General features: G+C 47.2%; 1 protein-coding gene across 10 annotated transcripts in view; it reads left to right on the forward strand.

Annotated features, from left to right (window-relative positions):
- The window catches only part of KIAA1217 (KIAA1217 ortholog), a 447053-nt gene extending 425486 nt beyond the window's left edge, over nt 1-21567 (forward strand). For 7 of the 10 annotated variants that reach the window (XM_081796071.1, XM_081796072.1, XM_060659150.3 and 4 more), the window contains 9 exons: nt 1339-1786; nt 4606-4789; nt 8642-8805; nt 9523-9687; nt 12896-13015; nt 16738-16815; nt 16927-18522; nt 19042-19164; nt 19880-21567. In XM_081796071.1, the coding sequence (XP_081652197.1) occupies nt 1339-1786; nt 4606-4789; nt 8642-8805; nt 9523-9687; nt 12896-13015; nt 16738-16815; nt 16927-18522; nt 19042-19164; nt 19880-20380 (3379 nt within the window). In that variant the 3' untranslated portion in view covers nt 20381-21567. The remainder of the gene's footprint in view (nt 1-1338; nt 1787-4605; nt 4790-8641; nt 8806-9522; nt 9688-12895; nt 13016-16737; nt 16816-16926; nt 18523-19041; nt 19165-19879) is intronic. The other 3 variants (XM_060659152.3, XM_060659155.3, XM_060659156.3) reach the window with 3 other exon arrangements.
- The last annotated feature ends 843 nt before the right edge of the window (nt 21568-22410 follow it).

Here is a 22410-nt window from a genome sequence, read left to right on the forward strand (position 1 = left end):
AAGAGAGGGCATGGAGGCAGGAGAGGGAAAGGCGGGGAACAGATCCTCGGGGGTCCCTTGGGGATTGGAGGAACAGGGTAGGTAAACAGCAAAAGAAACAAGTGAGTAGCAGAGGAGAGTCATCGAATGCAGTGTCTCTTTTCAAATCAAAAATAGACATTTTAATAAGAAGAAAGTAAGGGACTGATTAAAGATTATAGGTCAAGTACCGTGTATCATATCATCTGACATACCCTACATCGATCGTAACAACAGCTCCCGAGGAAGGCGCCAGAAGGCAGTCTCATCCTCCCTCCTCCTTATCATCATCACTACATTCTACAGAAAAATATCTGAGGCTCAGAAAGGTACAGTTCCCAGCATCCTAGAGCTAGAACCTGCCAGAACTGATGATATTCAAACACAGGCCTGTCTGACCCCAGAGCCGTGTTCTTTCCACTGCACCGTGGGTGGAAATGCACAGATAGCTTCACGTGACCCCAAAATGCAGAGGAGGATGAGGACCAACCGGGCTGTTAGATTTGGAGTCACTGTTGACCTCCCAGAAAGGCGAGGTCGAGTCCAGGTGGGGAAGGAAGCCTGATCCAAGCGACAGGAAGAGCAAGCACCAGGAATTAAGATACAGTTGACTCTTGGACAACTCGGGTTTGAACTGCACGGGTCCACTTATGTAAGGATTTTTTTTTTTTTTTTGATAAGTACAAGACAATGCTGTAAATGTATTTTCTTTGTGATCTTCCTAATCACGTTTTCCTTTCCCTAGCTTACTTTATTGTAAGAATCCAGTCATAGCATACAAAATGTATGTTAATCAGGTACTTATGATATAGGTAATCCTTCTGGTCAACAGTAGATAATTAGCAGTTAGGTTTTGGAGAGGAACAAGAGTTCCATGTGGATTTTCAAAGGAGGAGAATATGGAGGGCTCAGGAAGGTTTTGGGGTTAGAACAGAGCATCTCTGAGGGCTGTCCAGCGGGGACTGGGTGGAGGGGGTTAATGTTAGAATCATCTGTTCACTCCTGGCCGCCCCCACACCAATAGTGATGGAACCGTGTCTGGCTGGGCACAACGGTGCTGGTGGAAAGGCAGAGACAGACCATCTCGTGAGGGAAGGACTGAGCAGTCAGGTCCCAGAGACGGTCAGGAGGCAATTGGAGGGCATTAGGAAGTTGCTATGGAAACCTTCATCCCCAAGCTGCTACTCCAGGTTGTCAGATGTCTTAATTTTGCAACCTCTTGCCTGGCTTTGAGATGCCACGGCATTCAAGTGTGCCATACAAATAAAATGCAAGTTACCTACCTTAAGAGTTAATGCTGCTGTGCATGGTTTCTCCCAGACATGTCACCGATGGGCTCTTGAAAGGTACAGATGCAGCCCAGGCCGCACAGTACGTCGCTATGGAAAAGGCCACGGCCGCGGAAGTCCTGAAGAGCCAGGAGGAGGCACCCCACACCTCAGGCCAGCCCCTCCACGGCGCAGGAGTCCCCGGCGACGTGAAGTCAGAAGTGGTGCCCTTGACCGTTCACCATGCGCAGAGCTCCCCGGTGGTCATCCAGCCCTCCCAGCTCTCCGCCGCCCTGCTCAACCCCGCCCAGCACTTGCCGGGGGGCTCGGGTCCCCACCCCACCAGCCCTTCGGCCACCACACAGGAAGTGACCTCAGCTCTGCAGTCGGCACAGGCTCCTCAGTCCCCACAGATGCCCATGAACGGCTCTGCCATGCAGAGCTTGCTCATTGAGGAAATCCACAGCGCGAGCGCCAAGAACAGGGCAGTGTCCATTGAGGTAGGGTCCTACGTCCATTTCTCGTTAACCCTATAGAGGAATAACATCTGGTCCTTCCCTCAAGGAGTTTATAGTCTGGTTGTAAAGAGAATGCATATATGTGTCAAAGATACATTTAGGGGCGCCTGGGTGGCGCAGTCGGTTAAGCGTCCGAATTCAGCTCAGGTCACGATCTCGCGGTCCGTGAGTTCGAGCCCCGCGTCGGGCTCTGGGCTGATGGCTCAGAGCCTGGAGCCTGCTTCCGATTCTGTGTCTCCTTCTCTCTCTGCCCCTCCCCCCTTCATGCTCTGTCTCTCTCTGTCTCAAAAATAAATAAAAACGTTAAAAAAAAAATTTAAAAAAAAGATACATTTATATCAAATATATATAGATATATAGATATACTTATATCTATATATCTATATATCTATGTATCTATATATCTATATAGATATATCTATATATCTATACATATATATATACATAGATATATAGATATATCTATACATACATGTATGTATATATATTTGTCTCAAAGAGAGATTTTTTGAACTACAAATGGGTTTCGATGGCCAGATTAAGAGAACAGTCGGATTTCAGAGAAGGGTGAGACACCCCATCCTGTGGGAAGGTGAAACCATGGTGTTCTGGGAAGTGTTTACCAACCAGTTCTCTGGTGGGGGCAGGGGGAAGCCCTGATTCATAGAATCTGCCAGTTTCTAAGGCGTATTCTCCCACCGTCGCTGATTTCGAGTTTCAGCGGGACATCAGTGGGCATGCGGCTGGGGAGATGTGAGTCAGCTCTCCCTGCTCAAGCACATCACTGGTGAATGCGGGCCGGTGGAGGGTTTGCTACTGGCCTGGAAAAGTCAGTAGAATCTGGGTAAGTGGAGCAGGGTTGGTGAGGGCTAGCACAGAGGGGTTGCTGTAGCAAAGGGAACCACGAGTAAATTTATTTTATGGGAACAAGATAGAGGAGATGAGGCTGGCAAAACAGACTGGAACCGGATGTGTGGGAGCTGGCAAACCAGTCCAGGACGTCTCAAGGTCATGGGGTGGGTGTCCGAAAAAATGCGGCCCCTCAGAGCAGTGATAAAAAATCAGCATCTTCAGAAAATTGCTCTGAAACAATGTACAGAATCAATTAAGGTGGTGGGGTCTCGAATTAAGGTTGCTGGGTGGGAAGTCATTAGAGTAGTCTCAGGATGCAAGGTGGAGGCGGTCAAAATGGAAAGAGAAAACTGGGTCTTCGAGTCACACGACATAGAAAACACGCCATGGTTTTAAAGATTCTATCAAGAGCCGGTATCCACGCCTGAGTATCACATTTTGTCTCCCCAGCGTCGTTACCCCAGACCCTGCTCCTCACCGTGCCCGCCTCTCTTGCGTGTCAGCAGTGGATAACTCAGGTTTCAAGAAAAAAATAACCTCTTCAAATTGCCAAGGCCACGGTCAGGGCAACCGGGCCTCTGGACCCTAGGTAGCTTCTGCCTCTGCTCCAAAGTCAGCGGCTGTGCCTCTCCTCCAAGCCAGCCGTTTACGAAACGCAGCTCACGGGAGGGGTGAGATGTGATTGCCTGACGGTGATTCTGTCCCATCGTGCCCAGCAGGGCAGGGGCGAAAACTGAACAACACGTTTCCTCCTGAGAGTGAGTGGAATCTGCCATTTCCTACATCTCTGTATGGAAACCGTCTCAGTGGGACGACCCATCTATTTAACAAACGTCTCTTGAGAACCCACTGGGCGTGGCCTTCGTGGCCACGTGTGTATTCTCAGTTTCGACTCACGAGTCGTCTCTGAAAATGCCCCGATCTGCGGTAAGGAGGCCTGGGCCTCGCCGCCCGCTCCACTGCTGCTGCGTAAGGTGAGCTTCCTCCGCGGACCGTATCCCCGAGCCCTGCTGTGCACCAGCCCCCAGAGGCCCTGAGGCAGGCAGGGAACAGAAGGGACAGAGTCCGTGCCTTCAAGAAACATGCCTGCTTGTAGGGAGAGGCCGAGAACCAGCGTATGCCAGATGGTCGTAAATGCTAGGAAGAAACAGTGAAGGGAGGGGGTGGAAAGGACGGTGGCGGTGGAGGCTTGTTTACGCAGCGTGGATCTTGGACACATTCTTTGCCTCACTGGGCCTCGGCATTCTCACGTGTGAAGTGTGTTGGTGAAGTGATCCCCTCGGTCTTTTCCAGTTCTTACGTGTTGGGGTTCTCTGCCCTCCTGGAAGGATTACTGTGCCACCTCGAAATCACAGGAAAATGTTCCTTTAAAAAAAATGTGCAGGTATTTAAAAATGCATTTCATGTAATTCTCCCTATTGGGAGAACTTGATGGAACTTCGAGGGTACCCAGATAAACCCCATTTTACACGTAAGAAAGTTTGACCCGGAGGCCATATAGCAGTTCTTAGCCACGGGACTGGGATGTAGGATTCCTTGTTCCTGGTGAGTGTTTTTGGGCTTAGCTTCTGTTTGTCTGCACATCTCCTCCGCAGTGAAAACTCCGTTTCGAGAACAAAAACTTGGTGATGGGATACATACTTTTGAAAGCATATCCCTGCGTCCTTTTATTAGTATTGGTTGAAAGTAGCAGTAAGTGCTCAGTAATAATGGAAAGAATGCATTTGGGTTTCTGAGCTTGCTTCCGTGGGAGTGAAGACCACTCGGGCTTACACAGCAGAGAGCACAGGGGCACGTTTGTCTGTGCAAAAATGTCCCTCGGTGCGGAAACCGGAGCATTATTTTATCCACATTTAACCTGTGTTATGCTCTCCGCCACCCCGACACGAAATCTCTGATTAGCTTTCCCTCTGGTTTTTAAACCTTCTTCACTTGTTCTTTTCCTGCAGAAAGCAGAGAGGAAATGGGAAGAGAAAAGGCAAAATCTGGACCACTATAACGGGAAAGAGTTTGAGAAGCTACTGGAAGAAGCTCAGGCCAACATCATGAGGTCAATTCCAAACCTGGAGATGCCACCAGCCTTGGGCCCACAACCAAAGGGCGATGCTCCGGTAGACAAGCTAGAACTTTCAGGTGAGGTGCTCACAGGGCTATGCGGGCTGGCTACCCTCGGGTCAGGGCAGTGCTGCCCACGTAAGCACGTGCTGGCCAGCAGCACCAATCTCTCACTTCGTAAGACTCTTATAAATTGGAGCAAATCCTCAGGTATCACTACATTCTCACTACTGCCTCTTAACTATAACCGTAGCCTGGAAACGATGTTCTACTTGAGGATACTAGAACAATGCCCGGTAAGGTAAAATTTAGATTCCCGGCTTCCACATTTCCTGTGAATTTATGACACTTCACAGCACCAGCTGGGAGAATAAGAGGGCCGCATTTAGAGTGAGAGCTTTTCATATGCTGCAGGAAGAAAATGCCAGCCTTTATGAGGTCCCGAGGGGACATTAGATCATGAGGCAAAATTGCATTTTTTAAGTCAAAATTATTAGATTGTATATTGAACTAACTAAACTATGGAAGTGAAGCCTCAATGTGTCCCTAAGAACATAAAATAACCGTTAGAAAACTCAGCCTCCTAAATCTCCAACCAACAAGCCTCATGCCTTACTCTGATCTTAAAGTTGCGAACAGAGACACCATTCTACCTGCAGCCCAGTGTCTCAGAGCCACATTCAATGGTGCCTCCTCCAGTAGCTGAAATTAATTTGGAAAGGAATCGCCATCTTGACTTGCATGCATGTCCAGGAACATGAGCGTAGATACAATTTGTAACCACCGTAACCCTGTCTCGCTGTTCTCCTTCGCCAAAGCTGCTCTAAAATTCCCCTCACTGAAACTGCCCCCATCAGCCTGTGTGAGCCAAGTTTTTCACCCCTTTTCCCCACCTGCCCAGCTGGGTGAGGCCTGTTTAGGGACCAGAAGGGTCAGGCAGCAAGTACCTTAGGAGGAAGGGGCCCGGGAGGGGCAGCCCTGTTCTCACAAAGATGGCTTCTCTCCCAAAGTCCCCGTGAGGAATTTCTCATGGGTAAGAATCTACACCATTCCGTTTCCACCTGGCCTAATTTGGCTCTCCTTATTATTGCTTTTGTCAGGTAGTCCTTTGATGTTTTATAATCACAAATAAGTTATAAAAAATAGTTATAAATCGTAATTGTTCCTTCTCGTGATTGCACTTGTTATCTTACCACATCTGGGCTTTTTATTCCTTCAGATTAAAAAAAATTTGTATAAAGTGGGGCGCCTGGGTGGCTCAATCAGTGAAGCGTCTGACTTCAGCTCAGGTCACGATCTCTCGGTTCATGAGTTCGAGCCCCGCGTCGGGCTCTGTGCTGACAGCTCGGAGCCTGGAGCCTGCTTCGGATTCTGTGTCTCCCTCTCTCTCTGCTCCTCCCCCGCTTGCACTCTGTCTCCCTCTTTCTCAAAAATAAACAAACATTTAAAACCAAAGAAATAATTTGCATAAAGTGTTTTTTAAAAATTACTCCCCAAAGTATTTTTGCTCAATTAAATGTGTTACGTTATGTTATAAGTAAACTCTATACCCAGCATCGGACTTGAACTCACAACCCTGAGATCAAGAGTCACATGCTCGACCAGCTGAGTTTGTTTTGTTCTGTTTTGTTTTGTTTTGTCTTAACACATGGCCTGATTTCAGAGAGAGTCTGCTAATGTACCAGCCACCAGAAATGCGTAAGGATACAATCTGTTACCTGCAAACGTTGGTTTCTATCATTTTTACTTATTTGGCATGGATGTCACTGCTTTTACTGATTTTTGTTTACTAATGAGGTGAAATTCTACGCTCAGGGTTTTTAAAAGCTATTTGTATTTCCTCTTGTATAAATTGTCTGACTACTTAGAAAACGGGAACGGATGGTAGCTCCTAAAAAAATCAGTGGAAAATTTTAGAGACGGTAGCCTCAGTCAGTGTTAAAGAAAAATTATTCACAGAGATATTTGTTAAAAAGAGCAAGCAAGACTTTATTCAAGACCACGGCAGCAGGGGAGAGAAACTGAACCCAGCTCTGAATACAATACATCAAGGGTAGGGGGAGTCTCGCTAAAAGGCAGGCCAAGGGCCTGGACGTGCAGAGGGAGTGAAGAACCAGCTCAGATGTCAAGAATGGGGGATTCTTGCTAAACGGACTTCACGGAATTCTTTGCTAAAACTGGGCTGAGCACACAGAGCAAGGGCAAGGCTTCGCGGAGAGGAGAGCTCGGAGGAGCCCTGACCAAAGCCGGGCAAAGAGGCAGTCATGGTCATGACCCAGGAGAGGAGACCTGGGCCCACTTCCAGGGCCCGTCAGCCTGTGCCAGTCCCTGGGGGGACCCACAAAGCTGATGAGGCTGTCCCCTGGCCAGGCCGCTGGCTCAGGAACCAGCCGGGTGGCCCACTGCTGCTGGGGCCTCGTCACCCACACTCTCCTGCAGGAGACCAGAACTGTCGGCTACACGTAACCACTGGCCTTTCACCCTGATGAGCACCCACACCCTTACTACAGCTTTAAGTAGAAACTTCTCAAGCATGTCCCTCAAACAGCTCTGACTAGGTTGCTCAGAAAGGACAAACATATTCCCGAGAGGGCAGGCCGTGTTCCTAGAGAGAGCTGGGGCAAAGCCCGGTTGGAAGGTCCAACCCCGAGTTTCTGCTTCTGCTGCTTTAGTGCGCACTTGGGTTCAGGCTGGTAAAAGGCAGAGGTGAGGAATGATGATAAAGGACAGAAATGAGGAGGTTTGAATTTGGTTAAGTGCCTTTTCTGGACATTTTTCTGGAGAAAGCTAAGTAGATACCTGTATTTCCTAACCTTTGGTGTCAATGCCAACTTCTCCTTCTGCATTTCTGTGTTTACTGCCTCCTTTCATTAGCAGAGAACCCTTTCCAACCACATAACCAGGACCAAAAGTCCATTTTGTCCCTGACTTTGTTTTCTGTTCATCTGCCTTGCATTTCCTCCTGGCCCTTCATCGGCCAGATTCTATTCTAACATCCCCTGCACAAACTTCTCCTGCTAATAACACTGTCTCTCACGTCCTTCCTTTAGCAGCCATGCGAGGGGCTCTGGATTTGTCTCTAAGCTCTAATATTTCATCTCTCCAAGGAATACCCAGAAGTTTTACTTAATGATGATAGCTCTTGGGGCACCTGGATGGCTCAGTCGGTTGAACATCTGACTTTTTTTTTTTTTTTAATGTTTATTTTTGAGAGAGAATGAGAGAGTGAGCAGGGGAGGGGCAGAGAGAGAGGAAGGCAGAGGAAGGCAGAGGATCTGAAGTGGGCTTTGCACTGACAGCGGAGAGCCTGAGGCGGGGCTCGAACTCACCAACTGTGTGATCATGACATGAGCCGCAGTCGGACGCTTCACCATCTGAGCCACTCAGGCGCCCTGAGCATCTGACTCTTAATCTCAGCTCAGGTCTTGATCTCAGAGCCCTGAGTTCAAGCCCTATGTTGGGCTCCACACTGGGCATGAAGCCTACTTAAAATATATCTATATATGTATATATGCTACATATATATATATATATATATATATATATATATATATATATACATATATATGCACATATTTTTTTAATAATGATAGCTCATACTTGCATTGCATTTACAGTAAGTCACTAAGCACTGTTCTAAGTGCTTCGCGTATATTAAGGTATTTAATCTCCACAGCATCCCAGTGGAGAGGATTATTATGATACCCATTTAATAGATGATACAACTGAGGCAGAGAGAAGTTAATTAACTTGTACAGGGTCTTTTTGGGATTTCAAGTCAGTTGGGCTATAGGGTCTATGCCTTTAATCCTGACACTATGGAAAGAACAGAGAGATGTTTACATCAGATTGCATCAAGTTTATAGAAATACACTGTTCTGGAAGTTCTCTTGCAAAGAGGTTATTTTGCAATGACACACTGTTTTCCAGAAGACTCTCCAAATTCAGAACAAGACTTGGACAAGCTGGGGGGTAAGTCCCCACCTCCTCCTCCCCCACCCCCTCGGCGGAGCTACCTGCCAGGATCAGGGCTCACCACCACGAGGTCCGGCGATGTGGTCTACACCAGCAGGAAGGAGAACATCACCGCTAAGGTCTGATGGGTTCAGCTCTGGTGAACTGGTCTCTGAGTTCAAATGATACCCTTAGACAAGGTTCTCTCTATTCTCATGTAGAACACAGAAAGCAGTAAGGCAGAGGAGAGAATTGATTAAGCTACATCACAGGAAGCCCCACAGATGGGAAAATGTCAGCCAGTGTTATTGGACTAGACTCAGCACCACCAGCTCTATCCTTACTTGACTTGTAGCTGCAACAATGTAAAATGCAAATCACAAGCTACTTCTCCAGCAAGGGCCTCATAAGATTGAAAACGGAGTAGAAGGGGACGCAAAGGAAAGTCCACCTTACAAAAGCTAAGTGAGACTAGCTCACACGGTTGTAAGAGTCTGTACAGAAAGGTGTTCAGTGGGTTTTAGCTTGCACTTAACTTGGCAAGTTTGGTCTTTTGTGTTAAATGTAAAATACAATTTCCAAGGAGATGTAGTACGGGCAGGCCTTTCTTAAAGGCACCAAATGTTGAGTAGTTATAACTTCATTTAAAATCTTCAACCCATTCACCAAAATGGCAGCTTGTACAAAAAAAAACCCAAACTAAAAGCAAGGGATATTAATAGTCTTTCGACTCGATTTGAAGAGGTAGGAAGCCGACATGCCAGGCAGTAAGGGAACGTGTGTTGCTGTAATCTGTGCCTCTTTTTGCCAGCCCCTAGAGGCGTTGAGCTAATATCTGTGATTTGAATCTTCCACAGGCAAGCAGTGAAGATGCTGGGCCAAGCCCCCAGGCTAGAGCCTCTAAGTGTCCGACCGAGGAGCTGGCTTCCACCTGGACCCCATCCCCACCGCCAGTCGCTACCTCGTCCTCAAAGGACGAGGAGGAAGAAGAAGAAGGAGACAAAATAATGGCGGAACTCCAGGTATGTGGATGAGGTAACTGGTTGTGGCTCCTTGCCTTCCTACCTAGGCCGCTCTGGCTATGTCTCTCACAGATCCATTACCTAGAGAGGGCTGGCAAGGAGCCTTTGGACCTAGGCCTCGTAAGCAGCATCTTCTGGCCTTGGCCTCCAGTTTTCCAAGATGGCCCTGAACTACCCTCAGGGTACTTCATGACGTGTGTAAGGAATGACTGTTTCACAAAACAACTCAGGAAGTTTATACGGGAAATGAATTGCGAGTTTTCCTAGCTCCGGCCAAGAGGATTTACTTTCCTTGCTTTTAATAGTCCATTCATTTCAAAAGCAATTCAGACAGGGATCCGAAATATCAGCCATCGTCTTGTCTTCATAAGGACTGATTAAGGCCTCCTTCACGTGGGTCTCATAAAAACTTTGGTTTTAATACTTAGAATGGCTGCCCTTAGGTCTTCTGTCCTTCATACCAAGTTCCCATTCGGTGTCAGCATCATCTTTTCAAATATGCAGAAAAACGGAACGATTTCATTTCCCATTTTCTTTGCCCTGTTTGCGAAATGATTATTTATTAGTTTTCGATTTTTATTTTTTAATTAATTGACACAGTCCATTCTTAGGATTAAGGATGGGGTACAGAAACGGTACTCAAAGTTTACCCCACATTCAAATCATGGATGTGAACCTACCCTGGGTGTATGTTCTAAGAACTTTTCTAATCAGAGGCATGCACAATTTCCAGACCAAAGTCTGTTCATAGAATATTTCATTTTGACCCATACTCATTGTAGCATTTTTTCCCCTCTCTGGATGGTCAGATCACATGGTCAGATCACACACTTAGGGCTCCAAAATACATTGCCTCTTCACCAGTGCACGCACCATGGGTGTGCATTCTTCGTGTGGAGTAAGGAGAACTTTTAAGCCATGTCATTTCTACCACGGCTGTTCCACTCTGCTTTCCGTGGTAATAACTACCAAAATTGGGCTGTTTGGATTTACAGGGCTGCTGGTTGATTTGTCCCAGGGCTGAGCCCTTCTGAGCTTCTCTCAGACTGGCCTAGGACATCCCCTCCACCAATCAGATCGGTGACAGATTTTTAGGACGTTTAAAGAATGTCATACATAGGAACCATAGATGTATACGGTTAGCGATGCATGAAACAGTTGAGAGGGTGGAGGCGTCCGTCACTCAGTGATCCAGGGAGGACCCTCTGGCTGATGACACTGGCATGGCCGGGCTGCTTGTCGTCGGGAGATTGGTGCTCGTCCTGAGATGTGTAGGCAGATTCTGGGACCGTTCGTTGTAGCCTCTGCCCCAAAGCGTGGTTTAAATTGATCGCGGCCCAGTTTGGTTCAAATGGATGACGAAGAACTAGGTAATTTTACATCTGTGCAAGGTGAACAGTCACTCCTAATCCAAGAAGTAGAAACTTTTAGGCTCATGGATAGTCCTGCACTAGCCCCCAAAGAGAAGTCATTTACTTGTTCCAGCTACGCTTTAGAGCTCATCACTTGGGAATATTTCCCACCACTGACGTCTAAATATCTCTGATGGTTTCTTTGAAAGTTTTCAAAGCCTGGAGTATGTGGTTTCTTGTTGTGTTATTGGTGGTTAGGTAATACTGGTGAATCAAGTGCTCTAAGCCTGACTTAACCAAAGCCAAGAGCCCTCCTTCTGGGGTAGGGACCCTACCCGCTGCATCAGGAGGTCAGCCGCGCACTTGGGCTCTGCACTTAGGTGCCCCCGAGGCAGGACAAGGAGCAGATGCGGCCTCCTGAGTGTGACTGTGGAACAGTTTCCTGCTGTGTGTTACCAGGCGTCAGAAAAAACCAGAGGCTCCAAAGTCCAGGGTCTGACAGCCCAGCGGAGATGGCAGGTGGCCTCAATGGGCATCTCCAGGGCCCGCTAGGACTGGGGTGTCTGAGAGACCCCAAGGGGGGAGCCAGCACACCGGCTTCAGGAAGAAGGAACAAGCAGAGAAACAGAAGAGCAGGCCGGGGAAGTTCCCAGGCATCGGCTCAAGTCGTATTTTAGGACCCGTGCTGAAACAGTCAACTTGGCACGGGCCTGGATATTCTTTCTGCCCACGGAGTTATTTCCAAAGGGCCATATTCGGCAGTAAGAAAATATTGAGGCAGTTATTTGGGATTTTTCATCGAAATAGCTGATCTTTAATCCTGACTGCAAATTTGAATTATTTGGGGGAGTTTAAAAAAAAAAAAGGCCTGTGAATTAATTCTGAATTAATTATTCTCTGTGTGAGGCCTGGGTAACAAAAATTTTTTTTAACTAGGTGACATGTAGTTGAATTGAGAGCCACTGATTTCAAGAAGCTTGGGTGCTGGGTTCTTCATCTTTCCTGCTTTCGTGACCGTATTGTCACTCCCTCTCTGCCCCGCAGACACAGCCTGTGCTTTCTGTTTGTCTGAGGACTGGCCTCCCTCACCCACTGTTCACCCAAACTGGGGTGGACTCCTAGAACTAAAATTGATAGTTTTCTAGGACAGATCTAGAAGCTCAGGCAGAAAGGAGGCAGCTCAGAACCCCATGGGCACTCAGGAGCATCACTTTATTCTAAATGCACCTCAGAGCACCTTAGAATGTGGGAGTACCTGTTACTATGTTACTACTGTATTCTTTTTTGTTGTTGTTGTTTAAAGTTTATTTTGCACGAGAGAGTAGTGTAAGCAGGGGAAGAAGGGCAGAGAGAGAGAGAGAGAGAGAGAGAGAGAGAGAATCCCAATCGGGCTCTGCGCACTTTGGACGAGAGAGTAGTGCAAGCAGGGGAGGGGCAGAGAGAGAGGGGGAGGGAGAGAGGATCCCAAGCAGGCTCCACGCTTTCAGCGCTGAGTCCAGTGCGGGGCTCAGTCCCACAAACTGTGAGATCACCACCTGAGCTGAGGTCAAGAATCCGTTGCTTAACCGACCGAGGCACCCAGACACCCCACAAAGGGCATGCGTTCCAAGGGTTCTGTCCATTTATCACGCCGTGGCACAGCCAGTGAGGAAGCCTCTGCCTCTGGCTCAGAGCCTAGCTTTGCTGCTCTGAGGCCAAATGCCAAACCAGGTTTCGTGGCGCCGCCTCCCCGTCCCTGGTGTGACGGCCCGGCAGGACTAGGCTGGGGTCTCCACGCCTCCAGACTCCCTGTCTGTTCCCTCCTCCCTCGTCACTACGCCGGCATCCCTGTTAACCTCAGTATTTTAATCCCTTAGGCATTCCAGAAGTGTTCCTTTATGGATGTAAATTCAAACAGTCACGCTGAGCAGTCCCGGGCTGACAGTCACGTTAAAGACACTAGGCCGGGGGCCACAGTCCCACCCAAGGAGAAGAAGGTAACGTGGCAGTTACACGTTTGCCACACAGTCAAATGGTCCTTCTTTCCTTGCTCTGACACTAACACCACTCCTGCGTTTGTCCTTCTTTCTGTGCCCTCTTTTTCCCTCTCACCTGGTTTGTTTTGTTTTTTTTTAAACTAACGGAGACACAGCCTTAGGTAATCAGAGATACCTGGTTCGGGTTCCCAGCGTGCGCTGTGTGTTCCTGTAACAGTCTATGCAGAACTTGGGCATTATCTTCCCAAACTAAAGAGTATCCCCGTTGCAAGATTTTCTAGAACTCTAGAAGAAAATGGAAACACCAGTCAAGCGTGTAGCACTTTTTCTAATTCTTAACGTGTCTTCTAGATCCAACACGCCTGTGTCAGAAGTAGCTGCAAGCCTTAGAGGGTAGGGACAAAACACACCGCAGAGCTACATGCTCACCATCCCTGGGTGTATCCTCGTAGAAACGACGCAGATGTGTTTGCACACGTGTTCAGGAACGCCAGACAGAATTTGCGTTAAGTAGGACAAATTCTCAAACTATACCTTGCAAGACAATAAATTCGGTGTAAGCTCAGTGCTCATACACATTGTGGCGTCCTAATGGCTTCAGGTCAGCTGTCCGGGCTCTAAAACAAAGTTCACCGTCATTACATAAGTACTTTAGGGAAAGGACATTGGCCTGAATGTGTGAGCTTCAACTTTCTGAGTTGGCTTTAGAGCTTTTAGGATTCTTGGGCATAAAGCCATCTTATCTGAATGAATTTCAGGATTAAAAGCTTATCGTGACCCACTCCGGTCCTAGCACTTTTCGCAAGGACTAGGTTCGAGCTTCCCCTAAATAAAGTCAAACAAATCAGCCGTAGCATAGCCTAATAGCTACTCCCGGTGGGCACCTCAGTCCCCGTGAAAGAAGCCTCAGTGAGGGAGATGAAGGATCATGAATCAGAGGGCTATTCTAGCATAATCCTTCAAGAGATACGGTCCTGGGGCTGACAGCCCCCGGCCGTGAGGCCCTGACAAGGAGACCGGCCTCCTCCTCCCTGCCTTACAACCATCCTAGGGCCTCCTGCAAACTAGGTCTGCCGAGGTGGGGGGGAGGGGGGGTTGAGGGCATCTCCGTGCAGCAGGAGAGGTTATGAGATTATTGCTGTTAAATCTTTCTCATGAAGAGAATCTCCTGTTACTTTCAAGTGAACCCATGACATCCTATTTGAAATATACTCCTCTTTCAGTCTGTGGGATTGCCCTACAGTGGCCCTAAGTAAAACCACCTCATGAAAGGCCCTGGCATATCCTGAGTCACAGGGCATACCTGGGCCGATGTCTGTCTGAAACACTGGGAACTGGGAACTTCCGGAAGATCCCTCTAGAGATCATCGTTGTCTCGTAGAACTTTGCTCATTGGCTGAAAAGTTGCATAAGATTTCTCGCCTTGCAATTAGAAAGCCATAGCCTTGAGATACCCTTCACCTCAATCAGGAGTCCGTCGGATAATAGGCCAAGTCTGTAGTGAGAGCCATATAGGCACTTAAGTGCTTGTGTTAGATACTTCTATGCAGCAGACTGACCTGTCTCATAATAACCATGAGTATCAGACTTCTCCCCACATTTTTGTCAGCACTCCTCCTGGGCTATTCGTCTACTCTTCTATAAATCAAGTATTTCTTTAAAATTTTCTCCTTATCATCATGAGGTGTCAGCCTAGTGCTTCACTTGTGTACAATTTTCCTATAACTGTGTCTCTGATTTTGCTTGATTGCCATATGCATTTAGAGCCTGCCACACAGTTTTCTGAACGATCCAAACCTCAGGACCTACCTATAAACAGACATTAAGAGGTTTAACCACATTTTACGCAGTCTTGACCCTCTAAGATTACCTCTGAGATATCATTATGAGATTACATGACAATTGTGACCGAGCTACCCTGGATACAGTGAATGCACTTGTTGTGATAATTTCGTTCTTTTTTTCTAGCCCAGTAACAAAAGTAACAGGTCTTGTGAAACCTACCCTTGACATCTTTATCTTAGTGGCTTTCATCGGAGTATTCCTGCTACCTCACCCCTTTTAAAATACGTGTGTCTCTGGGTGACATTTGAAATACTTAGCAGTGGGTATGGCATGGGCCCTGACCAGTCAGAACAGATGCCAGCGCTGACCCCGGGCACTGGGCCAGAAGAACGTCAGCTGTGCACGTGTCATGCCTAGATTACATGTCGACTCCTTCTCCAATTCAGGGGTAAATTCTCACTCAAGTCCTAGCATGCTCTGCTGCCTCCGTGTTTGGGGTGGAAACCTTAGTCCGAAACCTCTCTTGCTTTTCTTCTTAAACCTTTTATTGGATGTGTGAGTTGTTTAATGATCCAAATTTAAAATCCCACAAAAGACCTCATGTTGTTCGTCTGTACCGGCCGAATTGTTGCACTGGTTTGGGGCCTTACCGGGAGGAGGGGAGGTTTAACAGGAGGCATCCCGTGGCTGATGCACCTCGTATGCTGTACGATGTTTCCATGTGATTAATACTGACTCTGTTGTTTGTGTGTTATTCCTTGAATGTGTATGGACATCCTTTCCATTTGTAACAGGGCGGTGGGGTTGCTGTGGGTTGACTTGGGCGGGGCCCGGTTATTATGCTTTGTTATGTTGTCATTACTTTAGCCAGACAACCTTCTCGGGATTGTGTCCCTTCCCCCTGTAACCACCTCTTCCTTTCGGGCTTTGGCAGCAAGAAGAAGGGGCAGCAGTGCCTTGGAAGCGACAAGGCACAGCTAGTGTTAGTGTCGTGGCAGAGCCCAAGGGAGCCAGACAAGGCCACGCTTCCCGGTGAAGCACTGTCCGGACCTGAGCCTCACTGCTGGGTCCTCACGTCCTGAATCTCGGTGACACCCGCAGAAATGGACCTTCGCTCTGTATCCGAGAATACAGAGACTAGAAGCTGACTTACGATGTCAAAGTCACCGCTGTAGCCTCCAATATCTGCTTTGGAGGTGTTTCGAGGGTATTTTGGCAGCATTATCATTCTGAATTTGGATTTGACCGCCTTGGGTATTACTAGGTTGAAGGTTACTGTGACACTTGACTTGGCCAAGTCCAAGTGCAAACTGCAGATACACTGTCAGTCTGTCATTTGACCAGGGAAAAATAAGGTTTTCGTTTCATCTCCAAGTACTACACCCAAGTGGGCCAGAGTCCTTATAGGACAGTTTCCAGAAAAGCAGCAGAGATAGTACCGAAATAACTAGCTGGAAGGGTTCTGGTCTAGTTCCCCAGTCTATACACAAGAAAACGGAGGCCCAGGAAAGTGAAGGTGGCACAGTTAAGGGGCAGAGCTGGATTAGAACCACAAAGCTTCTGCCTGCCGAGATACTGTGCTTTCTACTGCGCTACACCTCTCTTCCCGTTTTCGATTCTGCTAAGCTCACAATCAGATGCTGGAGAGAGAACGTGTGGATACAGAATCGATCCTTTTATTCTCTTAACTGCTCCCTCACCAATTTTGCAAATCCCTAAACTATTTTGCTAATTGAGATTTTCGTCTCGTGCGAACACAGGGTGTGTTTGGAAGCTGGAGAACCACAAAGCCAGCCAAAGTAGAGCCGTCTAGGCTTTGGCAGATGTGCTTGGCCCGCAGGTTCTGGAAGTGTGATTAAAGGAACGATTTAGTTATAGTCCACTTTGGGGGGGGGATGTGGTTTTGTGCAGTAACATGTCCTACACTATTCTACCAGAATTTGGAATTTTTCCATGAAGACGTTCGGAAATCTGATGTCGAATATGAAAACGGCCCCCAAATGGAATCCCGAAAGGTGAGTTTAGCAAATCTGCGTTCCGACGGATACCATGCAGATTCATGGCCCCCTTTCGCGGATCCTGTTCTGATTAATGTGTGTGGTTTCCCTCCTCCACTTCCCTCTCAGGTTCCCACAGGGGCTCTCACACCCCTTGACCATCCTAAATGGGAAATAGCAATGGAGAATAGTGTTTCTGATGCATCAAGAACATCAGAGTATAAAACAGACATCCTAAAGAAGGAAAATTCCATACCCGGCAAACGTTTATTTAAAGACAGTAGAAACTATACCCAGAAAAATGTGTCTAAGGTCAATGCCAGTTACTCTGGCCTTTGTTCATTAGATGAAATAAACAAAGGACCTAAGAGCTCAGGACCGCAGTACCCTGTGCCTGACGCTGAGAATCAGAAGATGAATTATGGAAAGACGAAGGAGATGAGACTAGAAAGACAGGAAAACGCAGATAGGTGTGACCTTCCCTCTCCCGCTAGGTCAACTGAATTGAGCACGTGTGATGTCAGAACTCAAGATCAAGAGGTTCACATGACAGAGTTCGGCCAGGTTGCTCTAAGACCCAAGGGGGCACGGCATGCTAGCGTGAACCCCAGCGAGGACGGAGAATCGACACCAAGTTCTCCCACTGAAGAAAATGCGACCACCGACAACATCGCCTTCATGATCACCAAAACTGCCGTCCAGGTGCTCTCCAGTGGGGAGGTCCGCGACATAGTGAGCCAAAAGGGGGAAGATGTACAGACGGTTAACATTGACGCCAAGAAAGAAGCAACGTCCCCACAAGAAGGAGCTGAAAACGAAGAGCCAGTCGTGTGCCTAGACAAGAAACCAGTTATCATCATTTTTGACGAGCCCATGGACATCCGGTCTGCGTATAAGAGACTTTCAACCATATTCGAGGAATGCGACGAGGAATTAGAGAGGATGATGACAGAGGAAAAGATAGAGGAGGAGGAAGAGGAGGAAAACGGAGACCCTGTACTCCAGAATAACACTTCCCAAAAGTTGCATAAGAAGGTTGCATCCGGCAGCCCCGGATCAGGGCAGCAGGCTGATGGTAAATTCCAGCCACACTGCCTTTCACCAGAGGCTGAACCCCCGGGACAGGAAACGAGTAAGAACGAGCTGAGCAGGTTCGGCCACGCAGACTCTCCAAGTGCAGAAAGCAAGGGTGACGTGACGGATGACCAGTTTGAAAGCCCCAAGAAAAAGTTTAAATTCAAATTCCCTAAAAAGCAACTGGCTGCTCTCACTCAGGCAATTCGCACGGGAACCAAAACGGGGAAGAAGACGCTGCAGGTGGTGGTCTACGAGGAGGAGGAGGAGGACGGCACTTTGAAGCAGCACAAGGAAGCTAAACGATTTGAAATCACTAGGTCCCAACCTGAAGACGCCCCCAAAAGTACGCTTAGGAGACCAGAGCCGCCCAGTGCAGAGAACGCACCTGTGATTTCCAGAACTGACGAAATCAGAAAAAATACCTACAGGACGCTGGACAGCCTGGAGCAGACCATCAAACAGCTTGAAACCACAATCAGTGAAATGAGTCCAAAAGCCCTGGTGGACGCTTCATGCTCTTCCAACAGAGATTCTGTTGCAAGCTCAGCCCACATAGCCCAAGAGGCCTCTCCCCGCTCCCTGCTAGTTCTGGACGAAGCTCCCACTGCCCTAGAGCCCCCCTCGTCCGTACCTTCAGCCTCACGTAAGGTATCTTGGTCTGATGGAAAACGAAAAGACCCAGCTGCTTTCTTACATCTGCCATAATCACCATTAGCAACAGGTGTCTTGTGATTTACTTGCTTCCTTTCAGGTGGCTCATTGTGGTTTTATTTTTGTCTGTTCGCCACGATCCCTTTCTCTCACACTTTCTCCCTCACCTTCAAAACAACAACAACTAGGTGTCTAACAGCTAATTGATTCTCTTTTTACCTCTGTTGCTGATTGGTGTTGGGTAAACGCAGAGGACGCTGGGTCAGTCATGTGCTGTTGAAATGATTGCTCTGATACTCACATTAAAATCCGTTTGATCAGTAGTGGAGCAGATTCATTCTGTTTGATTCTTCAAATTAACCCCAGTGGTGTCTCCTGATGTCCGTCTCCTAGATCTGTCCTGCATGTAGGGCTGTGGCTTCTCACGTTGAGCTTCTGCACACAGTGGGAGAGCTTGCGTGACAATCCGCTCACGTGCTTCTCCTTCTCTTCCCCTCCCACTGCTCCTTCCCACAGGGCGCCGCCGGGACCCCACAGACGAGCAGGATGCCGGTCCCCATGAGTTCCAAGAACAGACCCGGAAGCCTGGACAAGCCTGGCAAGCAGTCCAAACTGCAGGACCCTCGCCAATACCGTCAGGTAGTTTTACCTTAAACCCAATTTTGGATGGACACTGTTGCGTTTAAGAAGCAAGTCACTGACTTAGTTTATACCAAATATCATGCTTTCTTTGTAAGATACGGTTTACGTAGACACCCTGGATCTGGGGCATGAAGAAAGTCTAAAAACCTTCGTTAAACTTTTCACCACGCTTCTGCATGCTTGCAATAAAACATCTTTTACTTTGTGACTCCAAAGTTTAACTGTTAACACAAGGTGCCGGGCCCGTCGGCTTTTCTTTGGGTGAATGTAGTGGTTCATCAGAACACCTCGGGAAACCGAGTCAGACCTGTCCTTGAGCTGCCCTGAAAGTCACCAGTACTAACGTATATGCTGACTGCGTTGCATTAGAGGCACATTAACTGTCCATCACGATGCCCCCGCCCCACCCCAGTAATCACCCCAGACGCATGGCCGACCTAGCACCCGGGAACGGTAGCGGGATGGTGTGCCTCTTCTCACCTACGCCGTTCTTCCTTTCCTCCCGTTCTACACATCTCTGCTCTTGTACTTTGGGGGGTCTCTACCAGGTCCAGTGCAGCACAACAAGAACTTAGCTCAGGCCTTGAACTGGTTCGGTTTGATTTGGTTTCTTTTATTTAGTCATTCTCAGAAGGGCTGTGTTGCCAGACCCTGTGGTTTGATCGTGTTACCAGCTTTCTGACAAACTGTCTCCCGCCATCTTTGTTTGCAGGCTAATGGAAGTGCTAAGAAAGCTGGTGGGGACTGTAAGCCTACTTTCCCCTCCTTACCTGCTTCTAAGATTCCAGCCCTTTCTCCCAGCTCTGGGAAAAGCAGTTCTCTGCCCTCTTCTAGTGGTGACAGCTCTAACTTGCCTATTCCACCTGCTACTAAACCACCGGTTACTTCTAACCCTCTCAGCCCCCAAACAGGACGATCTGCTCCCTCTGCCTCCCTCATCCCCTCTGTCTCTAATGGCTCCTTAAAGTTTCAGAGCCCCACTCATACAGGGAAAGGCCACCATCTCTCATTCTCACTGCAGACTCAAAACGGCCGAGCAGCCCCTTCCCCCTCCTCTTCCTCCTCCTCCCCGCCCTCCCCCGCCTCCCCCACTTCACTGAATCAAGGTGCCAAGAGCATCAGGACCATCCACACTCCCGGCCTCACCAGCTACAAGGCACAGAACGGAAGTTCAAGCAAAGCCACCCCATCCACAGCCAAGGAAACCTCTTAAAGGCCAAATCCTGTTAGGTGAAAGTCGGAGTTACCGTTAAAAAAATACACAAAAAATGTTTTTCGACAGTCTTCCACAACTGTTTTCCCAAGCGAATGTAACATATTGCCGTACTGTTTGAGGCTTAATGCTAAGTATGTGCTAAATACTGGATTAATAGATGTCAGTGAAGCTTGTTTGTTTTCTTCGTTGCTATTGTAATTACATAGTGTTCACTGTCTATAGCCGATACCCGTCAAATGAAGTAAGCATGTGTTACGAAAAGAGTGGCTGGCAGGAGAGAAGGGTGTGTGAGAGACGGGGAGGAAAATGTACTCAGCATGTAAAACATGTATGATTCCAGAATTTTAGTATGTTTTGTACAAAAATATTTTTCATTACGGAGACTAGACGTGAAACCGAGAAATACACAAGCGTGACTATCTATACAAATTGTAAAACAGATACTATAATATTTCCTTTTATTTTGGTGTTATTTAGCTTTATTACAGATTTCTATTTTTGTCAGAACGTCATGGTTCCTTTCAAGATCTTTTTTGCCAAAAACATTTTGATACTATAGCATTGTACATTTGAAAGTAGCGTGCTAGACAAAAAGCCAGTGAACTTCTACATGAGCCGACACGAGGCATATGTAGAAGGCAGTTTATCAAACCTATTGCACTGCCGTGAGAATTATGTATAATAATTTGCAGCCCAAGCAAGCTAGTTTTCTTTGCTTTTCTTTCTTTCTTTCTTTCTTTCTTTCTTTCTTTCTTTCTTTCTCTTGTTTCTTTCTCTTAACATATTGGGATTCTCTAGTTGTTTCCTTTCCAGTATCTAAACCCTTCCTTTGTTTCCTGAGACCTGGTGACCCACACTCTTGCATTGTGGATTTTAACATGTACACTTCTGTACGGTTCTGTAAACTGACCAACTTTTGTACATATATAAATAGACATAATAAAAAATACCGTATGTGGCAGCACAGAGTAGTTTTCGCACACCAAAGTTAATTTTTATGCATGCTTTAAAAATATATCTTGGGATGGGCAGAAATGGGGATACCCGTACATTTTTAAAAAGCAACAAGTTTGCACAGATAGAGTGTTTTTGTAAATAAATGTATTTGTATAACACAGTCATGTAATATACAGAACGATAAGCAGAGACTTTGCAAAACTAAATAAAGGGCTGCATGCTTATTATTTTTTGTACCTTGTCACTCGAACTGCTTCCTAGTCAAAGAACAAACATAACTATTACCAAGTTAATTGGTTTGGGTTTTGAGGACGTTATAAGTAACGTGTAACGGGACACGAGCTGGCTTTCAGAAAGCTCTACTTCTCTGATCATGATGAGTTCCTGATCAATTCATTGCAAGTGCGGTGCCTTCTGATGTAACCTGCTGACTCTCTCCTCTGTGGCTTTACCAAGGTTTGGCTAACAGAAAGCAAACCTGGGTCCAGAGTTTCCACCCTCGTTTACAAGAGGGGCTCTTACTACCTTTTCTTTTTAAATGTCTGGTAGAAGTCAAGTAGAAATAAAGCATCTTTATCACTATGATTTTTTTCGAGTTCTCAGTGTCAAAAAATATTGTTGGTGTAGAAAGACATACGCTAGCTAACATTACACTGTGGGTAACAGTCGGTGAAAATACCACCAGGAGTATGGAATCGACAAGAACAGTCTCAGGAATATCCTTTTTGGCCTCCAAAATATTTACCTTGGTTCGATATAAAGGGAAAATGAGTATTACCTGAGCACCTGGTTGTCGGTGTCCGTAAGCTTCAAGTTTACAGATCTGGGATGCCTTTATCAGATCTAGTATGTTACAGGTCCACTCATTGTGTAAATTACGTGTTAACATTATATGAATCACGTGTTTGGGGGAGGGCTCCGGAAAGTCGTCATCTTACAGCTTTTAGGTATAAAATGTTCTGACATTTCAATCACGTCCTACAACAACTCAACAAGTGCATTATGTTAAAATCCACAGGGTAGTGGCGCCTGGGTGGCTCAGTCGGTTAAGCGACCGACGTCGGCCCAGG

The sequence above is a fragment of the Panthera onca genome, chromosome B4 (genome assembly GCF_046562875.1).
Source record: "Panthera onca isolate mPanOnc1 chromosome B4, mPanOnc1 haplotype 2, whole genome shotgun sequence".
In the NCBI taxonomy this organism is placed as follows: domain Eukaryota; kingdom Metazoa; phylum Chordata; class Mammalia; order Carnivora; family Felidae; genus Panthera; species Panthera onca.